The 24,784-nt window shown below is 43.5% G+C and overlaps 2 protein-coding genes across 3 annotated transcripts; one reads left to right on the top strand and one right to left on the bottom strand.

Moving 5' to 3' along the window:
- Window positions 1–10,372: 10,372 nt before the first annotated feature.
- phospho2 (phosphatase, orphan 2) lies at window positions 10,373–17,211 on the bottom strand. Its single transcript, XM_076028431.1, has 4 exons — window positions 16,847–17,211; window positions 16,167–16,247; window positions 12,522–12,616; window positions 10,373–12,388 (listed from the first exon to the last, which is right to left on the bottom strand). Exons 2-4 carry the CDS (start codon window positions 16,235–16,237, stop codon window positions 11,826–11,828), a joined length of 729 nt encoding a protein of 242 aa, XP_075884546.1. The 5' UTR covers window positions 16,238–16,247; window positions 16,847–17,211; the 3' UTR covers window positions 10,373–11,825.
- Window positions 17,212–17,249: 38 nt separating this feature from the next.
- syap1 (synapse associated protein 1) lies at window positions 17,250–23,078 on the top strand. 2 transcript variants are annotated; one of them, XM_076028430.1, is made up of 9 exons: window positions 17,250–17,530; window positions 17,873–17,991; window positions 18,172–18,238; window positions 18,846–18,919; window positions 19,019–19,158; window positions 19,527–19,684; window positions 20,379–20,428; window positions 20,628–20,775; window positions 22,440–23,078. In XM_076028430.1, exons 1-9 carry the CDS (start codon window positions 17,329–17,331, stop codon window positions 22,568–22,570), a joined length of 1,089 nt encoding a protein of 362 aa, XP_075884545.1. In that variant the 5' UTR covers window positions 17,250–17,328; the 3' UTR covers window positions 22,571–23,078. The 2 variants fall into 2 exon arrangements, with proteins under 2 accessions (XP_075884545.1, XP_075884543.1); XM_076028428.1 differs by having other exon boundaries at window positions 17,252–17,530; window positions 20,619–20,775.
- The last annotated feature ends 1,706 nt before the right edge of the window (window positions 23,079–24,784 follow it).

Genomic DNA, 24,784 nt, shown 5'->3' on the forward strand with positions numbered 1-24,784 from the left:
CTCCAGCAGGGCTGCGATGACGAGAGCGCAGATGAAAGGTGGGGTGGTGGGGGGGATTAGGAGGGGTGGGGGGCATCGTTCTGTTTCAATTAAATTGAGTCAAATCAAACTTTATTTATAAAGCACTTTTCACACCAAAGAAAAGGCAATACAAAGTCCTGGACAGAAATAAACTGCAACAGAAATGCCACAGATAGTGAAAACCCACCCACTCCTCCCAAACACAGCAACCCACACCCCTACGCACCCATCCACCCATCCAACCACCCATCCATCCACCCACCCACACCACAGAAACAGTCAGCGTCGTAAAAATGGCAGGTCACCGAGGAAGCATAAGAGGAAACAAGCACCAATAGAGAAATCATCCCCAAGACGAAGCTACCCAGTGGGCAGACCAGACACGACACCCAGTGAGGAGGTCCTCCGTGAGGAAACATTGGAGCTCAGGAATTAAAATAATAATACCGGTAATAAAGAAAAAAAGCTAAAGCTAAAACACAGTAGAATTTAAAATATGCCAAAACTGAAGAACAATGGAATAAAAAGGCTTGAATGCAAAATGATAATAAAATACAATAGGACAATAGAATTATATAAAACTTCAAAGAAAACAGAAAATAAAAGAGCAAGAATTCAAAGCTAAAAGACTATTTATTGTTAGGGGTTAGAGGAAATCAGCTAAAAGCCAAACTAAAAGGTGAGTCCAGAGCCTCCTTTTAAATAAATATATAAGTGAATGGTGATGAGCGTCCTCCTTTTGTTCCCTGCATGTCAGAATAAATGTTTGACCTTTGCCAGCAGCTATCGACGAGCCTTTACCACTCATCTTCCCTGCCCTCCTTCCAGCACCTCACTCACTTCATCTTCTCCCGCCGCAGCACTGAGCGACTTGTTCCGCTTCAGTCCTTAAGGCCAAAACACCTCGTGAAGGGGTCAGTTCGGATCAATCAAAGTCATATCCTCTTTCTGAACGACACTCAGCGTGCGATTATACAGAAGATGGCGGCTTTTGTTGGCTGGATCAGCGGCCCCCAACATTTTCTTTTTGTGACACGGACCGATTTTATGTCATGTTTCCAGGCGTGATTACTGTTGTACTTTCTTAATGTTATAATAATAAATGTGAATCCACTATGTAGTTCCTCATTCTCAACTGTATGAGCAGCATCCTCTTAATATTGCAACGACAACCAACATTACATGAGTAACATTTGATCTCGTTTCTTTCAAAATCTTCCAAAGGCTGCTGGTCTTTTAATGCAGGTGTTTGGTCTCCAAGTGGAGAAGAAGCAGTTTTGAAGGCTTCATTGCCTCATTAGAGAGCAGGAATGCCGCATATAATACAGAGTGGACTTGGCGTGTGGAAATCTCCTGTCCAGATAAAATCCATAGTTTAACTACAACTCCTGTCTGTCCTGTCTGTTAAATGCAGCTTTCTTTTTCCATGAAGTCGTGGGTTCTTCCTCCATCTCCTCGCTCGGCTTTTTCCAAAGACGTTTGTTTTCACTCGTTTTGCTAGCCAGATAGCTAAATCATATGTTAAACTAGCTAGCTTGCTCCTGGGTTTAACTTGAGCGGTAACGTATCACGTGACCGAGATGATCCGCCTTGACGTGCGTCAAGAGTTCAGCCATTATACAGATGAAACAGAGAGAATCTGCTAATTTTTCAGAATAAAATAATCATTCAGACTCAAGAGGATTTCTAATAAAATGGAAGTAATGTCAGTTACTTATTCCATCTGTGCAGCCCGGTACTGGTATGCAGGACAGAAGGTTCGGGACCACTGGGCTAGATACATGACTTGAGGTGACAGGTCTCGGCTGTGCGGTTGCAGTTCTTTGCCAAGGCGCACAAAGGGGCTTTGAAAAGTGGCGCAGCAACCAACAGCAGGTAGATGTGAATTCAGTGCAGCAGCAAGAGGTCACACACACACACACACACACACACACACACACACACACACACCATCGCGCTTTAAAGGAGCTATGCAACAAAAGACCTCGAGAGTGCTGCGAGCGCCGCTCGCTCACGACGGCCGTGTTGGAAAGGTGATGAAACTGCACGTTTTTAATGGACAGCCAAGGGCTTGGTGTCCTCCACCGCGCAACTTGGGGGACATCCAAATGTATTTCACCTCCATCGTTCTCTCCTCCGTCCGTCGGTCCCTTTGATTGATCTTTAACAATGGCTGGCGTCCCTCGCTCGGGGAGAGCAAAAGTGCGTTTGAGCTCCGTTCACATACAAAATGTGTGAGAAACTTTGACGGCTGCCGCCCTCAACGCAGAGCAACACTGCCCTCACCTGGCGCTCGCACCTCGTCACTCTGGTTTTAACCTTTGCAGTTTGTGGCGCACGGGGAGGCGAAGCAGAAAAGAAAAAGCTGCTGTGGAGCCTTCGGAGCGCAGCGGAGTAGCCTAAATTGAAATGGGTCAAGGAGATGTAGATGTGGGGCCGCTAATGTAGCAGAGAACAATGATCGTAGAGCAGGCAAACTCTGGTCCATTTACGGCCCGTTAAAGCTTTTTAATCCGGCCTTGCACAACTTCAATAAATTATATTAAGAGTAAATTAGTCATAGAATAGATAGTATTTCATCCACTTTTCAGGGTTTTAAGAGTCATTTCAATAGAAAGCTAAATACCATGGGGCTTCAAAGACACTGATTTGGTTGTAACTTTGCTTTTGTACGCGTTCAATTGACATCAGAGAACGTTTTCTACATATCCCATGATATATTTTTTCGCCTTTGAGGTGGGTCACCTAAACACTCCGTCCATCTGCTCCTGCTCCAGCACCGCCTCTGTCACATTTTAGAACCCCAACAGTCAAAGGGTTTGCCCACCCCTGCTGTAGACCAGAGAGTAATTGGTAGAAAAAGGGGAAGTTCTTGTCATGCAGTTCAGTCTGGTTTCAGCTTATGAAATGCACATTTGCATTTTGAAAGCCAGAGTCACATCTGCTTTCTGCTCACTGCATGCGTATCACAATTACTTTGCTCATTTAAGTGACTCAAGATGACTGTCCTTAGGTTTTACCATTACCAATTATGATTGAATATTTAATTGTTAAACCTGGTGGTTCTTGTTGCTGGCTGTTGCACAATGAAACCTTTAAGTTGTAAGCATGGTGGCATTGTGTAGTACTAGCACAAACGAGACTGAACAATCTCATTGCCCCAGTTGGATCATTTCCCAGCATCTGCCACCAGTGACTACACGTCCAAGCTTGTGTTGTGTAAGACGCTAGTGTTGTTTTCGCACATTACATTGCTGCTCATTGATAACTGGTACTGGATATGTCATGTACAACATTGTTAGTGAGCCAGTTGATTGGCACTCAAGTTCAATTAAGCTGCAAGACAAGATGCAGTCATTGAGGTAACTATGCGATGCTAATGTTAGCCACAGCAACAGCGCACTTAGCGTTACATTCCAGGTTTTTACCATGCAAAGAGATGCTAATAGAACTTTTCTTTCTTTTTTTGCTGCTTCCACTGCCTTTAGTTGGCTAGGTGCTCTCTTGGTCGTTCTACTCTGAGAAGAATACTCAATTTTTGCTTTTATAACATGCCATCTAGTTTTTAGCCATGGAATTCTCACAATAAGAATCAACGTAGAGCGCTATTTTTAGTCAGAAAAACAGGAAGTCAGTGGACTGTTGCTGCTTCACACCATATTAGTGGCATATAGTGAAACCATATTGTGTTAAATCGACTTAAGAGGTTATTTTGCCTCGGTACTGTGGTCACACACACACACACACACACACACACACACACACACACACACACACACACACACACACACACACAGACATTGGTTTCTCAGTCTTTGTTGGGACTTCCATGGACTTCCATTATTTTTCCATCCCCTCAGTCTTTAAATGCCACTGCCAGGCCAACAAGGACATCAGGCCAAAACACAGGAGAAAAATCATTTAATTTTCCTCAGAGTTTGTGATTGGCACTAAAACACTCACTTTTTTGGCTTATCTGTTTATTTACTTACTTGACTTATTTGCATTTTGTTTAAAAAAAAAAAAAAAAAAGAACACAGTGACAGTTCAAAGCTCACAAAATACCAAGTGAGCTTCAGGTTCTAGGTTCACGCTGCTCTTGATGGTTGTAACACAAGTCGTCCCCAACTAATGACAAGTCTCATCTTTCCATGGAGGGAAGGAGGTTCACGTTCATGTTTGTGCGTGTTGCGACATCTATTCCAATCCAACTTCATACACTGTCCCATAATGGGGCCACAGCTGAGACAATATTTATACATAGTTTTTAAGAAACTTGTCTGCGCTGGTGCGATTAGGTGCTTGATAAACTACACTGTGTCCTCGGCAGTGCAGAGAACACAGTGGCGCCTGTGTTTGCACCCACCAAGTTAAATCCAGGCTGGATGAGCAGCAGAATGACAGCACGTCGAACAGAATTGAGAACTGCAGGCCAGACGCAGAGCGGCCGTCTTTGGTCATGTTTGTTGTTCTACACTCACTTATTTGATCCTTCAGAAAAAAAAAACAACTATTTATTCAGCCCTATGAAAAGCATCACAGAGCAGATTCAGGGTTTATATTTCTCTGAACTATAAATCACAGCTCACATCATCTCATGTCATCTTCTTCTCCTCCTCCTCCTCTGGCCTGTTCCCTTCAGGGGTGGCCTCAGCCAATCATCTGCCTCCATCTACCTCTGTGTCACACCAACTATTACTACTACTTTGTGCCATCTTTCACTGCATCCATCCATACATCTCTTCTCTGGTCATCATCACCCCATCCACATGGGGTGGTCCCCCTTAAATGTATGCTTAGAGGATTTCAGGGTGTCTCATGGGTTAATGGGGGGCTGACCCCCCCCCCCCAAACCACCCTGTATTTCTCACACTGCTCTTCTGTCTGTCCATGTCCAAACCGTCTCAGTCTGACCTCTCCAGCTTCCTCTCCAAAACCTCCACCATGCTCCGTCCCTCTGATGTCCTTCTCGTCTTCATTCCCCAGAGACGAACCCACATCCACCGCAGGACCCCACCGCCCTGCTCCACCCCGTGTCTATATTGGTTTGCGATGGTGGCCGGTCGAAGGGTTCACAGAGGGAGGTTTTGAACCCCCTGCCGGCCTCGATTTGCTGCTTAAAGACTTCAGAAACATCTCGCCCTCGGTGGTGAGAAGCAAGAACGTGCCTCAAAAGAAACGGCGTTCTGTAGGCTCAACTGTAGATACATAGATATATTTCTGTCACGACTCGGCTCGAGACTCAGCATGAAAACGCAGACATGTTTTTGATCCGTGGCGATTCATCTTGTGATCAATACCGATTGAAATCAGTGTTGCTATATTATGACAGGAGAAAAGTCAGAAGTCTTTGCCTGTTTGCTCCATCAGGGTTTTATAATACGTGCTCTGTTCTTCTTTGTTCTTGACGTCAGGGTGATCTTTTCTCTGCGACGCCTTTCTAATATACTAATACTAGGAATACCTCTGATATAGCCCATCAGTTATATCACAGACACCAAATACGATGAAATTTGTTTGGAGCCTTCTTTTCTATTTAGCAGAATGCAATATCTACCTTTGTTCAATGACAGACTTGGTTGATGTTTGAGCTCGTAGCCTGGTGCTTGTTCCACGAACCAGTTTATGATATTGATGATTTTCACCAGGAGCTGACAAACCAGGACATTACATGGAAGGACAACAGGGACATTCAAAATGACTCAGGCTCTTGCTATGAATAAATTCTTATATATTATTATATAATTATCTTATTCCATTCCATTTTCCATACCCGCTTAGTCCCGAGCTCAGGGTCACGGGGGTCTGCTGGAGCCTATCCCAGCTGTCTTAGGGCGAAGGCAGGGGACACCCTGGACAAGTCGCCAGTTCATCGCAGGGCCACATAGAAACAGACAACCATTCACACTCACATGCACACCTACGGACAATTTAGAATGTTCAATTGACCTCACATGCATGTTTTTGGAGTGTGGGAGGAAGCCGGAGAACCCAGAGAGAACCCACGCAGACACAGGGAGAACATGCAAACTCCACACAGAAAGGTCCCAGGTCCAGGCCCCGGAATCGAACCCACGACCTTCTTGTTGTGAGGCGGCAGCGCTAACCACTGCGCCACCGTGTCGCCTAATTATCTTTTATTTATTATTATTATCATATTTGCATTTAATGTCTATTTTGAACAATTTTACAAAATAATACCATGTACAAATGGTCACATCTTTTCATACAGGTCTGTTTTTTATAGTAAATCGTACAAAAATAGGGGGAATATGGCCAAGGAGTAGTGTATTTCACACAGCCTATAACCCCTGGAGAAGGAAAGGCCTGACGTGCGTCGCATTGACTGGACATTGGCAGATATGAGTCACACATTTGCTGCTAATGTTTTATTTCCCAATTTTCCCTTTAGTCAAACATCCGGATGCTAATGAGAAGAGTGAAGAGTTGAGCCTTCAAACCTCTTCTCCGTCCATTTCATCCTGGGTGACCCTGTCACAGAACAACCATCACCCAGTCAGTGTAGCCTTTTGCTCTACTACTACACTACTGCAGGTTTCTGTGGACTTTTTGTAAATACCTTACTGATCACGGGAAAGATCACTCTTTTTCTCCAGCGACAGAGTGGTACTGGAGTGGAGACCAGTCTGTAAAACATCACATTACAAATACCAACAGGTTGGAAACAATGCTGCCGTCCATGCAGATTAGTTCAGCATTATTAGTCTCTTTCTTAATCAGCTTAAATTGCACCGACCGAGTGATGCAAGTCAACTGCAATGTTAATGGCAGACAAGCTCTTATCTTTTGTTTTGTGACCCCCCCACCCCCATCACTTATTATATATACCCAAGACTGTTGGCCCTTGCCTTCGTAGCGCCAGTTTGTGACCCTGGAGTGCCCCCATGTGGCAGCTACTGGGGAGTGCCGCTAAAAAAAAAAAAAAAAAAAATCAGGCATTCGGAGTTTCCTTTTCGGTGATGCGTGAAATCCAACACCGCCAGAGGTTCTGGTTGACTTTGGGGTGAAGTAGTTTCAGATTTGACAGTCAAAACCACCTACAACGAGTGAGGGTTGGATGTCACTTCCTGTCTGATATTTTGATCATGTTACATGAGAAACATTAAAAGTTTTATTTTTTTTTTCCACAACGCCGTTTTGGCGTTTAAAAGCACGCAATTTTTTGATCAACTATTGTCTTGTTTGTTTCTTGCTGTTTCTTATGTGACATAATGTTAGAGTTAGTAACGACACTGCAATTCAATGCCAGGGTCAGTGCACTAACCCAGTATTGCTAGTTGTCCCTCCTGGTTGCTCCACTGAAGAAGAAAAAAAAGGCAACAGCCGTGTTTCTCAAGTTTTTTGCATTTCCTGGTTTGCTCTGTACAAATCACTCAAGTCATCGAACAAATGTTTAATTATAGACCAATTTATTCTTCTGAGAAAGCTGCAAAGGAAACGGTTTAAAAGTGTCAAAGCAAAGGTTAAAATGTAATATCTTAGGGCTCCATGAGGAACTGGTACATCTTAAGGCGAGGTAACATTTTTACTTGCAGCTGTCACGCTGGATTGTGAGTGTTTTCCCCTGCAATGCGTAGGCCTATGTAGGAAAAATGTGTGCGTTACATCCTAACATTATTAAGGCATAATCATCTGAAGCACCGCGTCCCTGCACAGCCGTCAGTGTTTTTCCAGCACTGAGCAGACAAAGTTAACTCCCAAACTTTAAAAACGTGTTCCAGTTTGCCAACCTCGGTTTTGAGTCTGGCTCTTACTTATGCAAGTAAGCACCTTCATTTAATGCACCCCAAGCTTTGTGCCTCTGAAGAGTGAATTCAGGGAAGTAAACAGAGCCTGCTGAGCGTTGGACCATAATACCAGGTTAGATCTTCGGCATGAGCTGTTTCTTTGAGATGTTGGTCTGCATCCTTCTTCAAATCCATCCCCAAATCCGCCCGTATTCTTGCCAATTTTATGTTGTTGTTTTTTGGATCATGGGCTACTTTGCACAATTGCCTTGGGATGTATTCAGAAGGGAGAGGCACGGAGTCTTCTTTTTTCCCTGGTTATGATCTTTTTTTTATGGGGCAGGGGATGTTTTTGGGCACAAAAATGTGTTGGAAATATGATATTTATTATTAGGTTTTAGGAGTTTTTTTTGTGATTGATGTTCTGAGAATGAAGCCAACTGTCTCTGGTGTTCACCCAAATTTCACTCTTGTCCTGTGACAAACAACATTTTCCAAAAGACAGGGTCATTGCCAATCTTACTTTGTCACTGTTTGTTTCCATTAATGCCTGTTTTTGTTCCAAAAATTAAATTTCTAAGACAAAACTCTTGACTATTGTTGGTTAGGATTTTCTTCAACACCATCAGGGCTTCAGTGGCTCTTATCTGAAGAAAAACTTGTCTTGTCTTTTGTGTCTTCCTTAAGGTTTATCATTGTCAAGGAGAGGTGTGAAGATGAATAAATTATGACTTACTCAATTTAATTTGCAGTTAGAGAACTACACAGAAATGGGGGAGGGGGGTTCAACTCCCTAATTATCGTCGACCTGAAATCAACCCTTTGTGACATGACAAAGGTCATTGATACCTCCACCACCACAGTCGAGGGCCCATTCTGTCCTTGTTGGTGTACGTTGGAACACCAGGATGACTCACTACAAAGACACCAGTTCTAGCAGAAAGTTAGAGCCAAGTGTTTTTGCAGAAGGCTCTAAACCAGGCGGGGGGCGGGGCGGGGCGGGTCTGACTGGTGGGGCCACTAAACTTCTAAAGAAGCCATTGTGGGTTCTCCATGTGACGGAGGGGGCCGGAGCAGGAGCAGATGGATGGAGTGTTTTGGGGAAATGTATTGTGGGATGTGTAGAAAACATGTTACAACAGTTACAACAATATCTGTGTCTTTGAAGCCGCACGGTGTTTAGCTCTTTATTGAAATGACTTTTAAAACACTGAAAACAAAAATAGATGAAGTACATCTATTTTGTGTCTTACTGACTGTTAATATCACTTCTCCAAGTTCGGCGGGCTGAATTAAAAAGCATATCGGGCCACATGCTTTTCTAGGCATAGTGCACTTCCCTTAGAATGCCACGTCCCACTTTTTAATTCCCTACAAGTCCCATTTCTGCTGTCAGGTTGAACATTCTCTTCGGTTCATTATTGCGGCCTCTCACTGTGGGATGCTGTCGGGAGCTCACCACCATCTGCTACGTAATCATTCTTTCTGAATTCAATGTTTTCCCCCCACTTCTTATTTTATTAATCATTATATTACTTTGACCCAGACCACACGCTCTCTTTACGTTGCTATTCTGCAATATGCACACAACCCGCTGAGGATCTGCGGGCAAAAAAAAAAAAATCAACTTCTACTTTCAAACTCATAATGAAAAAAATGACTGGCCCTGACGGAGCCGACCCTCAGTTGACCTCCCTGACCCTGCTGGACTGTGTCCTCGTTCATCCCGGGTTCCTGCGCACCTTGTTCTCCCAACACTATTTGATGCAATTATTTGAACGCAACCCTGCAAATTAAGAAATGCACCGGCCTGTACTTCCTCAGGGCAAGGTTGGAGAAACCCAGGGCCCAGAGTCCCGCAGCAGAGCACATTAACGCTGACTGCAAAGGCTCAGAGTGGAACTTACTTCCCTCCCCCCCCCCGCCCCCCCTTTTTTTTTTTTTAATCTGCAATCAAGTTGACAGACAAGAAAATCTCACTAGACAGGTGGGTTTTTTATTATTTATTTATTACTTTGCAGTGAGGACTTTATTTTTTTTCCTATAGTCGATTTGTTCAGTGCAAAGTGTAAAAAAATAAGTTAACAAGAATAAAGACGCTCATACAATACATTATGGCAGTGTTCTAAAGTGTATCTATATATAAATTAAAATACATTATAAACTCCTTTCGTGTTCAATGTGAGCTTCCAGTGAGATAAACCAAGTTTTATTTCCCTCAAATTTCTCCCACCTCCTTAGCGCCCGCAAGCTTTGATAGTCAGCAAAGCTTACAATAACATGGAGTCAGTCATTATTGTAGTTTTAAAAAAATGCCCTGTTAATTGCATTTACAAAAAACAGCCATGCAAATTCCACACTGTGCAATAAACTCTCAACAATGTGTGCAAACACTGCAGACACTTAAATGTTTACGTACGTGTATAAATGTTAATTTAACAATAATACATCTGTTGAAGGTCAGTTCAAAATGTTGTAAACATAAACACTGCGGTGTCTCATGTCCACTGACAAACTAGTGCTTCCTCAAATAGGCGCAGGCGATGTCCCCATATATATAGATATAGATATAGATATGTGTGTGTTGTGTGTGTGTGTGTGTGTGTGTGTGTGTGTGTGTGTGTGTGTGTGTGTATTAAGGCAGTGAATGCATTTTCCTTTCAGAGCGAAAGTCAGAGGGCGCCATAACGACTGTTAAAAAAAAAATCTTGCATTTGACGGCAAATATGGCGATATCGGCCCAAGCCTATTCTCAACCTCCAGCGCAGGAACTAAGATCTTGGCGGCAGAACAGTGAATCGTTTGCTAGAAAATCTACATGCTTTGATTCTGACAGATCAAGTTGAAAGGTTCAAAGACATGAAGATAGGAATATTAACACTGATTATAGGTGGGTGCGACGTTGAGGCAAAGATGCATGGCTTTCTGCGTTCTGCAAAAACAATTTCACCGAAATACTTCACACTGTTGAACATTCCCAGCTGCAGCAAAGTGTACCTCACAAAGTGTGACTCACAAATGTCTTCATGTAAATAAGATGCAATGTGATACTCTCAGTTCAACTCATCTGGCAGGAGTCATTAAAAAAAAAGGCATTCTCTACTGAAAGACAACTGCAGCTGCAGGAATGTCTACTGCAGTAGCAGTGAATGCCGTTTAAAAATTAAATTAGGTGCTGTGGTGTTGACCAGAAACCTCTCCAAACAGCACATCATCAGCAGACCTCCTTCATTCATTGCCATTGTGTGTGTGTGTGAACACCTTCAACTTGTATGTGCACGTTAGAAAAGGGCCAATGACGGCATTGCATTTTTATGCGCAAGTTAAATCAAAGGAATAATACAAAAGCTTCTGGCATCAGATGGGGTGGGTTAAAGAAAAGAGAACCAATTAACATAGAATTCAATTCAGTTCATTAATAAATAATCATTAATTCACCATGTGTTGCTCACCACAGTATTTCCTTGCTTAAAAAATAATAATAAAAGAAACCCCTGAGGAGTTATACTGTGTCTTTCCAGTTCAATGAGAAGCTGTGTGTGGGCGGATTCAGTTGGAACGCATGCTCTACGTGCAGGAAAGCCACAAGTTCTAATGCTGTCATTCCCACATTACAAAAGTTTAAAAAAAAAAAATCATTACCATTAAATGTGATTGCAGATTATCATGAGGATGTCGCCATTGATGTGCACCCGCTGACTCACGAGCCGCCCACAACAGCAGGAAGGTCCTAACATTTTATAGGAAACAGAACTTTGCAGTCTGGAGCTCATCAACGTCACCCATAAATAAACTGGGGAGGATTCGAAAATAAAAGGAGTTCTTTCATTTTCAGCAGCGTGATCACTCAATGTTCAAGTCGTGCCAGAAAGAAACCCACTGTACCATGGCCTGAATTCAAAAATCAAATTAGGAGCTGGAGTTTTGACTGATCAGAGTCCCAATGATCACATACTGTTTGTTGCTCGATGGGTAGAAATGGTTGGTGTTTTTTGTTGGCCTTGCTGTCGTCCTTCGGACCTGTGGGGGTCTTTGAGGTCTGACGCCGAGACTCAACTATGATTGCAGACTCTTCTTCAGCTCCTCGAGGATTTCAGTGCCGGTGCTCCAGGCTACAACTTTAGCCCTCAGAGAAACATCTTCCTGCTGACGGCCCTGTCTGGTCAGCAGTTTCTCCAGCGTGTAGCCCTTCCTGGGCATCACCACGTCACACCCTCTCAGACAAGATGTCGGGCAAAGGTCATTGCCTCCGTCCCCCACGTAAAATATCTGTTGGTACTCCACACCTCTCTTGAGCTGATCGGACAGGTAGAGCTCCAGCACCTTCCTCTTGCACAGGTTCACGGGGCAGCGCTCGCAGTCGTGGGAGTGGTGGTGCTGCACCTCCATGTAGCCGCTCTCATTGACGGTGGCCGGGTTGGTGAACACCTGGTCCACCGCCGCCCGGAGCCCAGACGCGTTCAGGATCCAGTCTATGAAGATGGTGTTGGAGTCGGAGATGACTACGCAGTCAGTGTTGTCATGCGCCGATATGAATTTGAGCAGGTCTTTCATTCCGGCCGTGAAGGGGATGGTCTCCATCACGCCGCGGACCCTGTCGAGGCTGACATTCTGCTCTCCTGAAGGGGCCAGACGAGAGAAAAGATCAGATGAAAGAGGAGCATTCAGGTTGGAGGGTGGCGTTAAATATTAATGGAGCAATGTTCAGAGCTGTAGCGAGGACGGCCTACAGACACGGTGACGAACACTGACCTATGTAGTTCATCACTCTGCCCATGAACTCAGTCCAGCAGCCTTTCCTGTAGGTACTCTTGACAGAATCTGGGAGTTTCTGGCCTGGAAGAGACCTGACAGGAGAAACACAACGGCTTTGTATCAAAATATCTGAAATTCAATTTCACATTTTGGTGCTGAGGTGGAAAAACAGGTTAGAATAAATCTCCCAGCAATGACAATATAAAGACATTCATTTCAAATGTGTTTCCAAATTAAATAGTGTGCGTACACCTTCACCTTGTATATGCACATGTCAACACGTTAGAAAAGGGCCAATGAGGGCATTTTGGTATTGAGGTTCAATCAAGAGAATAATGCTAAAGTTCCTGACATTAGATGGGGAATCAATTAGCATTGTATTAAATTCACTTGATTAATAACTAATAGTTAATTTCCCATGTTTTGCTCACAACAGTATTTCCTTGCTAAAAAAAAATACCCTGAGGAGATTTACTGCGACTTTCCAGCTCAATACCGTGTGGGCGGATTCAGTTGGGAACCAATAAGTTCTAATGCTGCCATTCCCACATAACAAAAGTTTAAAAAAAAAATAAAAAATTATAATCATATTCATAGTCAGTAAGTCATACAATAGTTGTATTTCATCCAGTTGTTCTGTGTTTTAAGAGTCATTTCAATAAAGAACTAAAGAAACGCGTTTTCTTGAAACTGCTATGCTTTGTTTTCAATGGGCATTAAAGCACGTTTTCTGCGTATCCCATCATATATTCTTCCTCCTATGAGGTGGGTCACCAAACACTCCATCCATCTGCTCCTGCTCCGCTCCCTCTGTCACATTTTAGAACCCAGTGCGGCCAACCAGGCAAAAGGTTTGCCCACCCTGGTGGAGAGTGAATTACTGGAAATGCTCCTACATGCAAAAAAGAAAGAAGATTTCCAACTTTGCAAATGAACACTTTCTATAGGCTTCCTATTCACAGCATGTATGTCAGGTCAACCTGTCTACAAGATTTCTTTAGAGTTGATGGATTATGTATTTGCCTACTAAACCTACATGTTTGCCCAAGCCTTTGTGGTACTGTTGTTGCTTGTTCTTGTTTGTATCCTGTACTCTATGTGTTGTTATATTCTGTAAAGCAGAGAGACCTTGGCCTGTTGCTGTGGCTATAATGGATTAAGATGAGCTATGTTGGTTATCCTGGCTGAACTTATCCACGATCCAGATGCACAGATGTTACAATGGAAATGTATTCTGTGATTGTGTGTGGCGTATATACACTTTAAAACAATTTGAAACAATTTTGGACTCCTTAGTACTCTTCCAAGTAGTGAATGCACCCGCCATTGGTATGAACATGCTGAAGACCTCATCCTTACTCATGGTGTCTAAAGTGTCAAGCATTATCAGCTCTTATCACAAACTACAGACACTGATAATTGAAGGGAATATACCATCTTATAAGAGTGGCAACGTCATCTTAATGCAACTGTAGCTCAGGAGGTTGAGCGTGTTGTGCCATGACCGAAAGGTTGGAGCCTTTGTGTCCTTGGGCAAGACACTTAACCCACATTGCCTCGTACAAATTCGAGTGGATGCTGGGTGGCGGTCAGAGGGGCCGTTTGGCACAGATTGGCTGCCACACTTCCATCAGTTTGGCCCCAGGCAGCAGTGGCAACACATGTAGCTCAACCACCACCAGTGTGAATGTGGTGTGAATGAATAATGGGTTCAACGTGAAGCGCTTTGGGTGCGTTGAAAAGCGCTATATAAATGCTATCCATTAGTAGTAGTAGTAGTAGTAGCAGTAGTAGTAGTAGTGGTAGTAGCAGTAGTGGTAGTAGTAGTGGTAGTGGTAGTAGTGGTAGTAGTAGTAGTGGTAGTAGTAGTAGTAGTAGTAGTGGTAGTGGTAGTAGCAGTAGTGGTAGTGGTAGTAGTAGTGGTAGTAGTAGTGGCAGTGGTAGTAGTAGTAGTAGTAGTAGTAGTAGTAGTAATAGTGGTAGTAGCAGTGGTAGTAGTAGTAGTAGTAGTGGTAGTAGTAGTAGTGGTAGTAGCAGTGGTAGTAGTAGTAGTAGTAGTAGTAGTAGTAATAGTGGTAGTAGCAGTGGTAGTAGTAGTAGTAGTAGTGGTGGTAGTGATAGTAGTAGTGGTAGTGGTAGTAGCAGTGGTAGTAGTAGTAGTAGTAGTAGTAGTAGTAATAGTGGTAGTAGCAGTGGTAGTAGTAGTAGTAGTAGTGGTGGTAGTAGCAGTGGTAGTAGTAGTAGTAGTAGTGGTGGTAGTGGTAGTAGCAGTGGTAGTAGTAGTAGTGGTAGTAGTAGTAGTAATAGTGGTAGTAGCAGTGGTAGTAGTAGTAGTAGTAGTGGTGGTAGTGGTAGTAGCAGTGGTAGTAGTAGTAGTGGTAGTAGTAGTAGTAGTAGTAGCAGCAGCAGCAGTAGTAGTAGTAGTGGTAGTAGCAGCAGCAGTAGTAGTAGTAGTAGTGGTAGTAGCAGCAGCAGTAGTAGTAGTAGTAGTGGTAGTAGTAGCAGCAGCAGCAGCAGTAGTAGTAGTAGTAGTAGTGGTAGCAGCAGCAGCAGTAGTAGTAGTAGTAGTAGTGGTAGTAGTAGTAGTAGCGGCAGCAGCAGTAGTAGTGGTAGTGGTAGTAGCAACAGCAGTAGTAGCAGCAGCAGTAGTAGTAGTAGTAGTCGTGGTAGCAGTGGTAGTAGTAGTAGTAGCAGCAGTAGTGGTAGTAGCAATAGTAGTAGTAGTAGCAGCAGCAGTAGTAGCAGCAGCAGCAGTAGTAGTAGTAGTAGTAGTAGTGGTAGCAGTAGTAGTAGTAGCAGTAGTAGTAGTAGCAGTAGTAGCAGTAGTAGTGGTAGTAGCAGTAGTAGTAGTAGCAGCAGCAGCAGTAGTAGTAGTAGCAGCAGCAGTAGTAGTAGTAGTAGTAGTAGTAGTGGTAGCAGTAGTAGTAGTAGCAGTAGTAGTGGTAGCAGTAGTAGCAGTAGTAGTGGTAGTAGCAGTAGTAGTAGTAGTAGCAGCAGCAGTAGTAGCAGCAGCAGTAGTAGTAGTAGTAGTAGTAGCAGTAGTAGCAGCAGCAGCAGGAGCAGTAGTGGTAGCAGTAGTAGTGGTAGCAGTAGTGGTAGCAGTAGTAGTGGTAGCAGTAGTGGTAGCAGAAGTAGTGGTAGCAGTAGTGGTAGCAGTAGTAGTGGTAGCAGTAGTGGTAGCAGAAGTAGTGGTAGCAGTAGTGGTAGCAGTAGTAGTAGTAGCAGTAGTAGCAGCAGCAGTAGTAGCAGCAGCAGTAGTAGTAGTAGTAGTAGTAGCAGTAGTAGCAGCAGCAGCAGGAGCAGTAGTGGTAGCAGTAGTAGTGGTAGCAGTAGTGGTAGCAGTAGTAGTGGTAGCAGTAGTGGTAGCAGAAGTAGTGGTAGCAGTAGTGGTAGCAGTAGTAGTGGTAGCAGTAGTGGTAGCAGAAGTAGTGGTAGCAGTAGTAGTAGCAGTAGTAGTGGTAGTAGCAGTTGTAGTAGTAATAATAGCAGCAGCAGCAGCAGCAGTAGTGGTAGCAGTAGTAGCAGTAGTAGTATCAGTAGTAGTGGTAGTAGCAGTTGTAGTAGTAATAATAGCAGCAGCAGCAGCAGCAGCAGTAGTAGTATCGTTAATGATTTTAAGTCTTCTCTCCAAAGTTTTCTCACCTTATGACCCACGTGTCGCTGTTGTCATCTACCACAGTGTGGTCGAAATCAAACACCATCAGAAGCTTCATTTTGCTCCCACTGCACAGAGAAGGACATCCCAGAGGAGCAACTTTCAGTCAGAGGCCAGTGTGATTTTTGACCCAAGAGAAAAGAGTGGTCAATGCTCCCTCCGATTATTGTATATTTACTTAGTGGAGCGAGGCCCTTTGAGCGTCTTTAATATTCAAGATGACATTTTAACCAGAATTCGAGTTAAAATAAATAAACCTGAAAGCATTATATATCACCCGGTGCAGACCGCAACTGATTCAAATGAACCTGTCTATCATAAATCTCACATAAATAGTGTAAATACCGATGTCGGTATTTCAACTTATATCGGTATTAATATTATTATTCTAAAATCGGCGTTTTAAATACCGTAATGGCTTCTTTTATTCTGCAAAATCAAAACTGAAAGTTGGAACATGATCTGCATAAATCATTTATCAAGCGATCAGTCAGTTGTCGGTTTTTAGTTGTGACCGGTTGTGTGGACAGCGATTACGACTAGGCTCTGAAGGAATAACAAATACTATAGTTAGCTTTACGTTTGCGTTTACCTTAGCGTTAAACAAAAGCATTAAACAAATAAAAATACAATACAATACAATATAATACAATAAATCGCTCCCGACCTTAAAGGACAGGAGACCAGCGGTCCGTCCTCTTGAATCGTCTTCACAACACGAGGGAACTGTGTTGGCCGACAGTGCGGAAGCACTGCTGTCCCCTGCTGGTGAGCAGCTCAAAGGACACTTAAAAGGAACACTTTGATTATCTAAAGTGGAACCCTTGTTTCTTTTTTTGTTCTGTGTTGGTTATAATTCTTACTGATGCCGATAAAGTAATTAAAACTCAAAAATATTAAGCTAAAACGTGGTAAAACTACGTTCTGTATGTTGAATACATTGTCAACGTCTGTTTCCGCTTTTGGCCACTTGGTGGCGGTGTGAGTGTCACGTTGGGTGAATTGAGATATATAAAGAAAGCAGCGAAGAAGACTGCATCAGTCGTTGCAGTTCCTGGTTATAAAGGGTCCAAACGCTTTCTACCTTCGGGTGTCTTTTCCCCTTTTTGTTTCCTTTGTTTTTTTTAGAGTTGTGATATTTCTACCGGCATGCTTAAGAATTTCGGGAGCTGGTTGGGCCTTGCAAGCCCGACGGCAGCCCAGCCGCCGGGTGACACGGAGGAGCTGATTGCAGAGAAGGAAGAAAAAGTGGTGGAAGCGCAGAACGAAGTAAACAAACCGCAGCCGACTGACACGGATGGAGAAGCTGAAGCGAACCAAGATACGGACCACCAGGGCAAAGGACTGAGTGGTAAGCTCAAAAAGTACTTCCCCCTAACGTTCTTATAGCACTGTGCAGGGACATGCTAGTTTAAATGCTTTGTTTACCTACCGATGTAGCATTACGTCATCGACCTGGTTCTGTTATCATAGTTCGTAAAATGTAGGAGTTACTTTAAGTTGTCATTATTGTCCTAATGTTAAATAACAGTCACTGTACCGAGAAAGAAATTCCATAACAGCTGTGTCTATTACGTATGTTTCCTTCGTCACTGTCAATGTGTGTCTCTGTTTCAGTCACAACCCCCACTGCTATTTATACGAATCTGATCTTCCTCCTTTCTCCCCCCCGCCCCCTCTCTGGCATGTTAAGATTACATCTTCACCTTTGCAACCAGTGCCACAAAGAAGATCTCGGAGTCCGTGGTAGAGACTGCGCAGACCATCAAGAAGTCTGTGGAAGAAGGCAAAATTGAAGGAATTATAGACAAGGCACGCGTCCCTCGTTAATAAAAAAAAATAATTCTGGCAGAGTTGTAGAATTATCTTTGTGTGTTTTACCTTCACTTGCTCCAAGTCCAATTTAATATACCACCATGCAGTATACCGTTTGTTTGTTTGTTTGTTTGTTTTTAAGATCGGTTTTTAATTTCTGTGTGCCCAAATTTACAGACCTTTCTTGGAGACTTCCAGAAGGAGCAAGAGAAGTTTGTCCAGGAAAACAAAGCCAAGAAATCAGGTAAAAGAAAAAAATAATAATGACAACATAAAAGTGAGACCTCTAATGTAAAGTAGGCACAATTCTTAAATCTTAATTCTCAACGAGAAATCTTAATTCTTCTTAAAAGTATCTTCTTTTGCTGAGTTTAGGTTTTCGCAATGATCTTATTTTGCTTGAGCAGGCTTAATCGAATATTTTTCATTATTTATGTTAACTTATGTGTCACTCAGTTATTGCAAGTGACATGCAGCAAAGGTCCTGCGTGGTCATTTTGCTAAATTGATCTACCGGCCATAAATTGTCAAACTTTTGAGTTATTGTTACTTTAATTCCATAAATTTTCTAGGATTGCAGTGAAATGTTTTTCTAGTCATTTTAAAACCTCAACGAGTGTTTTAAAATGTGATTCAATGCGAGCTGTAAGACACTGTAAGAACTCCCAATGATACATTTCCCACTGAATGATGATGTGCCACATGGATCGTATGATCAGCTTAAAAGAAAAAGGTCAAGCTTCATAATGTTGCGTTGGCCTCTCATTCGCTGAGTAAGACACCCGTAGACTGAGTCATCCCTGCGACGGCTGCTTTGCTTTGTGACGAGGGATATTTCTGCGTGTCCTCAGAAGTGGCAGTGCCTCCCTGGGTGGGTTACAACGAAGAAGAAACCATCCAGCAACAGATGCTGGCTCTGTCGGCAGTGAGTAACAGTCGCGCAGCGTTCCACAAACGTGTTGCCGCTACTCCTCGTGTGAACCGCTGCTTGTTTTCCTCGCCCTGATGTTCGCCTTGCCTCCAGGACAAGAGAAACTTTCTCCGAGACCCTCCTGCTGGCGTCCAGTTCCACTTCGACATGGAGCAGATGTACCCGCTGGCTGCGGTGATGCTGGAGGAAGACCAGCTGCTCAACCGCATGCGCTTTGACCTCGTTCCCAAACAGTCAGTAGTCTCCCTGCATTGTGTCTTTGGTAACGGAAAAAACAATGCATGACTGCATGGGATCTGTTTTGCAATGGGACGGGGGGGTGGGGGGGAACACACTGTCTGTGTAAAAAACCCCGAGCATTTATTAATGCTCGGGGTTTTTTACACAGACAGTGTGTGGAAATCTTGCCACTGTTGTGTTTTCTCATAACAGTCGTGACAACATGTTTTTTGCCTGAATATCCACTTGAGCTCTCCCACATAGCAGCCGTGTTCAGGCTTGGCAAGGCAGTTGCTACTGGAACCTGCTTTGGTGAAAGTGAGATTTTGAGTCTGATTACGCAGATAATGACAAAAACAATGTTTGTGACTGTGTTTGACAGTGTGAAGGAGGACGTTTTCTGGAGGAATTACTTCTACCGAGTGTCTCTGATCAAGCAGTCTGCTCAGCTCACGGCGCTGGCCGCGCAGCAGCAGCAGCAGCAGCAGGACGGCGAGGACCAAGGGGCCAGCGTCTCACCCGAGGACATGGTCCTGAAAGGTGACGACACACCTCACTCACTCACTCACTCACTGGGGCAGGCAGGGGTGCACTGGGAAAGGACCGGTCATTCTGGAAAAACTAGAAACATGACCTTCGCGAATGCTGGCAAACAGGTCAGCGTAGCTTTTCATTCCCCTGTCGGAACAAATGCGCCCGGCCCATGATGATGAAAGCAAATATCAGCCCAACCAGATGTGCAGTCCCAGTCACACAGGCCCTGATTATTCAATCAGCTCATTTGTTTGTGTTCAGTTTGGCAAAGATTCAGTCTCTGAATCCTTGTAACAGTCCAACCACCATTGTGTCGTCCTCAAACTTAATAATAGTGTTTGGCTGGTGAGTTTTTGTGCATCACTCTAAGTGACTTAATTAGATGACTGAGTAATGGAAGCTGCTCAGGGAGATCCCGTCAGGCTTTCAGATTCGAGGATTCAAGGATTCAAATCGCTCCGTTGCCGTTCATGTAACAAGATAGGAACTTGTTTGACGTTGTTCGTGTCCAGTGTAAGATCTGTTGATTCAATGGGTTTTCCTTTTGCTTTGCTCAGGATGTGTTTGATTCCTCACCTGTGAATTACGTTTAGTGTGCACAGACGCTGCAGACTGGCCTGCGGCTCAATGTGTAAGGGGAGAGTCATACAGGTTTGCACATAGAAAACTCACAGCAATGTTATGTTTGTGTTTGTTGTAGACAAAGTGAGGCCAAAAACTCCTCCAGTTTCCATCAGCAACTTGCAGAAGGTACGAAAAACACGGAACTGAGTCTAAATTACAAATCGCAATAATTGCAATGCAGTCTCTCAATGGTAAAAACTGATTAAACCCTGTGTGTGTGTGTGTGTGTGTGTGTGTGTGTGTGTGTGTGTGTGTGTGTGTGTGTGTGTGTGTGTGTGTGTGTGTGTGTGTGTGTGTGTGTGTGTGTGTGTGTTAGCCGTCTCAGGAGGAGGAGGAGGAGATGTCGACGAGTCCCGGAGTGTCCGAGTTTGTGAGCGACGCTTTTGACTCGACGGCCTTCGACCAGGAGGACCTGAAGAAAGAGATGGAACAGCTGGTGCTGAACCAGAAGGACAGCGCCCCCACCCCCGATGGTCTGCTCTAAACCTACGCTCTCTCTGTCCCTCTCTCTCTCTCTCTCTCTCTCTGTGTCCCCCTCTCTCTCTCTCTCTCTCTCGCTCTCTCTCTCTTTCTCTCTCCCTCTCTCCCCCTCTCTCTCTCTCTCTCTTTCTCTCTCTCTCTCTCCCTCCCTCTCTCCCCCCCTCTCACTCTCTCTCTCTCCCTATAATAAGACGCAAGCTAAAATAGGGCTGCAACAATTAGTCGACGTAATCGATTACATCGACAACATAAATTCACTAACGAGAAAATTTCAGTGTTGCCGCGTTATTGTTATTGTAAATTGCTGAACGATGTAATCACACCCCGACCGCTCGATGCTCAGTTGTAGCTGCAGTGCAGTACTGAGCGCTGAGGGTGGCAGTGTCGCCCGTTGTTTACATCCTGCAAAAACCGAAGAAGAAAAGCTCTGACCCAAAGTTTCGGAATATTTCAGAGAAAATGAAGCAGCGAAACACATTAGGTGCAAACTCTGTGGAGCTCACCTAGCATTCCAGGGTAGCACTGCGGCCACACGCGAACAAGTTGTCGGCACCCGGAGTTGCTGTGTCATCGCTCACCGCAGAGAGGAGCATTGACCTTTTTGTTTCCGGTTTCGTAGTTATTTTTTGAAATGACATGCTTATTTGTTGTGTTATCATCAGCCTATGACGCAAGTAGACAGTACTGTAACGTTGGCGTGCTCATCAATAACCAGCCGTTGTTGCTGGGTTATCAGCTGCCTTGATTATTGCTGGAATGCAGGTTTTCTCCGTCAACCCCCTCAGCCAGGAAGGGAAACAAGACGCGTCTTAATAATTCTCAAGAACTCTGGCAAACCCCTGCGCGCACACCTTTCCCAGGAGCACGCACACCTGCTTAAAGGGACCCTCACACATACACCAATAAACTGTGACACACAAGCAGGGACACATTTTCAGAAGTTTACAAAAGTTTTTTTTGCACGTGGGTGTAAATCATGGACCGAGCTTAGCGAACAGCAGTTATTCGTGAATCACAGCCCCTGTCAATACTAGCGTTTATACTGCATTGTAACCCTCTTTCACTTATGTCTTACCAACTGTGCTATTTAATTTGATTTTTTGATTTGAATACTTTATTTCGATCATGTAAATTATAGCAAAAAACAGCTAGAATAAAAAAAGAAAACGGTTAAAAAGAAAAAAACACAAAAAATCAAACAAAATAGAAGCTGCATTTAAGATTACATGAGCGAAAAGGAGTAGGAAGAAGTACAAACTTATTTAATCCTACCCCGTAGAATATAAATCCTACCCCTTAGGGGCAAATTAATTTGATATTTAAGTTAAAAAAAAATCTGTTTAAGTTATTTAACTGTGATAAACATTGCATATAACCTTTAAGTCATGAATTAATATACCTATGATATTTTACTTTGAAAAATGTAACAACTATGTCACAGATAAATGCTTTGTGTGTCATTATTTTTGACAAATTTGTTGAAAAACATGCTGTCAAAGAACAGCAGTTTAACACAGGTGTGAAGATTTAAGCAAGTTAGATTAAACAGTGGCCCAAAATGAAGACGGACTAATTGATAGATTAGTCGACAACAAAAAATAACCCTTAGTTGTAGCCCTAAACCTAAATAGCTGCTTTTCTTCACCCTCACATCCAGACGAGGCGTCCGAGTGGGAGAAGGAGCTGCAGCAGGAGCTGCAGGAGTACGAGGTGGTGACGGAGTCGGACAACAAAGACGAACAGTGGGACCAAGAGATCGAGAAAATGCTGCAGGCCGACGAGAGCTAGACTCCCCCGAGGGGAGGAGGACTCTGAGACATCATGGCGGATGGAGGGAGGACCGTCCTCCCTTCCAGGGGCTCCAGCCAGTGGTTTTTGTACACAACGTCCTTATAACAAGTGATGGTGAAGGTCTTTAGCAAGAGTGAGTCACCTCTGCTGCAGACGCTGGATGTGTTCTGGTGCGTTAGTCAAGCTATACCCCCCCCCCCCCCCCCCTTTTCTTTTCCTTTTTTGTTAACTGTATTTGCCCGCTTCCCCTCTGGCCTCCCTGTCATTGACGAGGTTCGCCACCAGAGGGCGTTCCAGTATAAGCACTGTGACGCACAAGAGCGGACGGGGCCTGTTAAAAGTGAATATTAATGGTGAACTGATGTTAATTCAGAAGTTTTGTTTCTCCTCTTCTGCTCTGTGATGAGTTGTACAGTAAAGTCTCGGCATAGCCACACAACAGGATATAAATCAAGATATAAAAGTTTAAATGTATGTAAATAAAGAGGACTCTACTAACACTTGACTTCAGGTTGCGTATTTCTTCATCATGTTTTTTGCCTCACATTTTAACAAGCAGCTGTGAAGGTTTATGCTTTACTTTGTTTCTCAAAGCTCTCATAGATATAAATAAGACGCATTAAAACCTCCTTTTCTCTGTAGGAACTGTTCGACTCCGTGAGGAAGGCTTGATTGCTGAAATGCGTCAGTTTTTAATGGTTCAAATGTAACCAAGCCGCTACAATAAAAGACTTTTTAACTTTTCCATGAGAGTGCCTTGGAGTTTCTCACGTTTTTGCTTCTTCTTGGTTCTTCCCATACAAAGAGCACCTCTAACCTACAAGTCCTGAGTCCAGCAAGCACTCCTATATTGGCTTTTCTTGTAATTATTTAATGTTCACCCTGCAGTTCACCCTCCAGTTTAGAAACACTGCTCTGGAGGGTTCAGATGGTTTTCTCGTTGCAGGCCTTTGGTTGTGATTTAGCTATTTTTATTTTTAGTTGATTGATTGATGGATTGATTGATTGATTGACAAAGAAGAATAATTGGTAAATTAATTGAAAATACAATGCAATACAGGTTTGGTTTATTAAATTAAACCTAGAAACATTAATGTCCAGTTCCATGCAGTCTGCCGCAGGATTTTCGGGAACAGGAACAGCACCTGGATTCCTCTGAACTGATTGAAAACAAAGCCAGCCAACCCTCAGTTTGTACCACTGAAAACACCTGTGCAAACTCGTCTCTATCTTGTAAAGATAGACCATCGTCAATGGCCTGAAACTTATCAAGCATCTCGTTGAGAAACTGAGGCACTCAAGGAAAAGTTGTAGTAGCAGAAGATATATGGATGCTGGAATTTTTTCCACCACAAATTCAGGGGAATGTTATTTTAGGTTCTAGTGTGTCCAGAAATAGAATCTTATCTAAAGTCTGTCGGATTTAAGGTCCTTGTTCTAAGTTTTGCGACCCAGTCGTCAGGGAAAGCACCAGACACCAGAAACCAAAACAGAATGGTCAACACAGTTTGGTTATTTTGACTATAAAAGGAATTGGATTCTACATGCTGCAAAAAGCAAACCACTCAGTCTGGTTAAGATGTTGTGACAGATTTTATAACAAAAATTGTCTATGTGTCGAAGATCTTATAAAATAAAAAATATATATATAATTTCTTGTGTTTCTGGCGATGCCTGCTGATATAACACGTTTGTGTTTTTTTGAGCATCGTTGTCGTTGCATCATCTTTGTGTTTGCAACCTTGAATGCGTAGGGGGTGTTGAAGGAGCTTGCTTAATTCAGTTCATATTTCAAAAGTCCTACGGCAAAGATATTTAACGACGTTGACAGACAAACTGAAATGTCTTTTTTTGTTATGTGTTGGCCGCTCCTGTCTGCATGTTGATTCCCTCCCTTTGTGTTAGACCTCACCTCCCAACCTCTACTGTCTAATAACCAGTGACATTACTTAAAGGGGAGCGAGTGGGGAAGCCACAAGGAGCCACCTTCCCCTCCGGGTTCCTGAGACGCACCATGTTCTGATCTCTCCAGTTCCCTTTCGTACCACCCTGCAACTGAACACGTGCACCCTAAACAGCTCCTGCACTTTAATGTGTGGTTTGAGCAAGCACGCAAAGTTAGGACAACTTTGGACGACAACAACTGAGGTTGAAAAAGGAGGCAGTGGGTTGGGAGGGAGGAGAAAAAAATCGGAGCAAATGAGTAAGTCG

The sequence above is a fragment of the Nelusetta ayraudi genome, unplaced genomic scaffold (assembly GCF_046127955.1).
Source record: "Nelusetta ayraudi isolate G7.1 ecotype Tasmania unplaced genomic scaffold, CSIRO-AGI_Nayr_v1 ptg000023l, whole genome shotgun sequence".
NCBI lineage: Eukaryota > Metazoa > Chordata > Actinopteri > Tetraodontiformes > Monacanthidae > Nelusetta > Nelusetta ayraudi.

What these genes read in the sequence shown, in the direction of transcription:
- phospho2 (XM_076028431.1), bottom strand. Translation starts at nt 16,237, where the DNA reads ATGAAGCTTCTGATGGTGTTTGATTTCGACCACACTGTGGTAGATGAC. An exon ending in AGCGACACGTGGGTCATAAG is followed by an intron (nt 12,617 to 16,166) that starts GTGAGAAAACTT and finishes TTCTCCTGTCAG; the next exon opens with GTCTCTTCCAGGCCAGAAAC. An exon ending in CAGAGTGATGAACTACATAG is followed by an intron (nt 12,389 to 12,521) that starts GTCAGTGTTCGT and finishes TGGCCCCTTCAG; the next exon opens with GAGAGCAGAATGTCAGCCTC.
- syap1 (XM_076028428.1), top strand. Translation starts at nt 17,329, where the DNA reads ATGCTTAAGAATTTCGGGAGCTGGTTGGGCCTTGCAAGCCCGACGGCA. An exon ending in TTGAAGGAATTATAGACAAG is followed by an intron (nt 17,992 to 18,171) that starts GCACGCGTCCCT and finishes CCAAATTTACAG; the next exon opens with ACCTTTCTTGGAGACTTCCA. An exon ending in AAACAAAGCCAAGAAATCAG is followed by an intron (nt 18,239 to 18,845) that starts GTAAAAGAAAAA and finishes GCGTGTCCTCAG; the next exon opens with AAGTGGCAGTGCCTCCCTGG.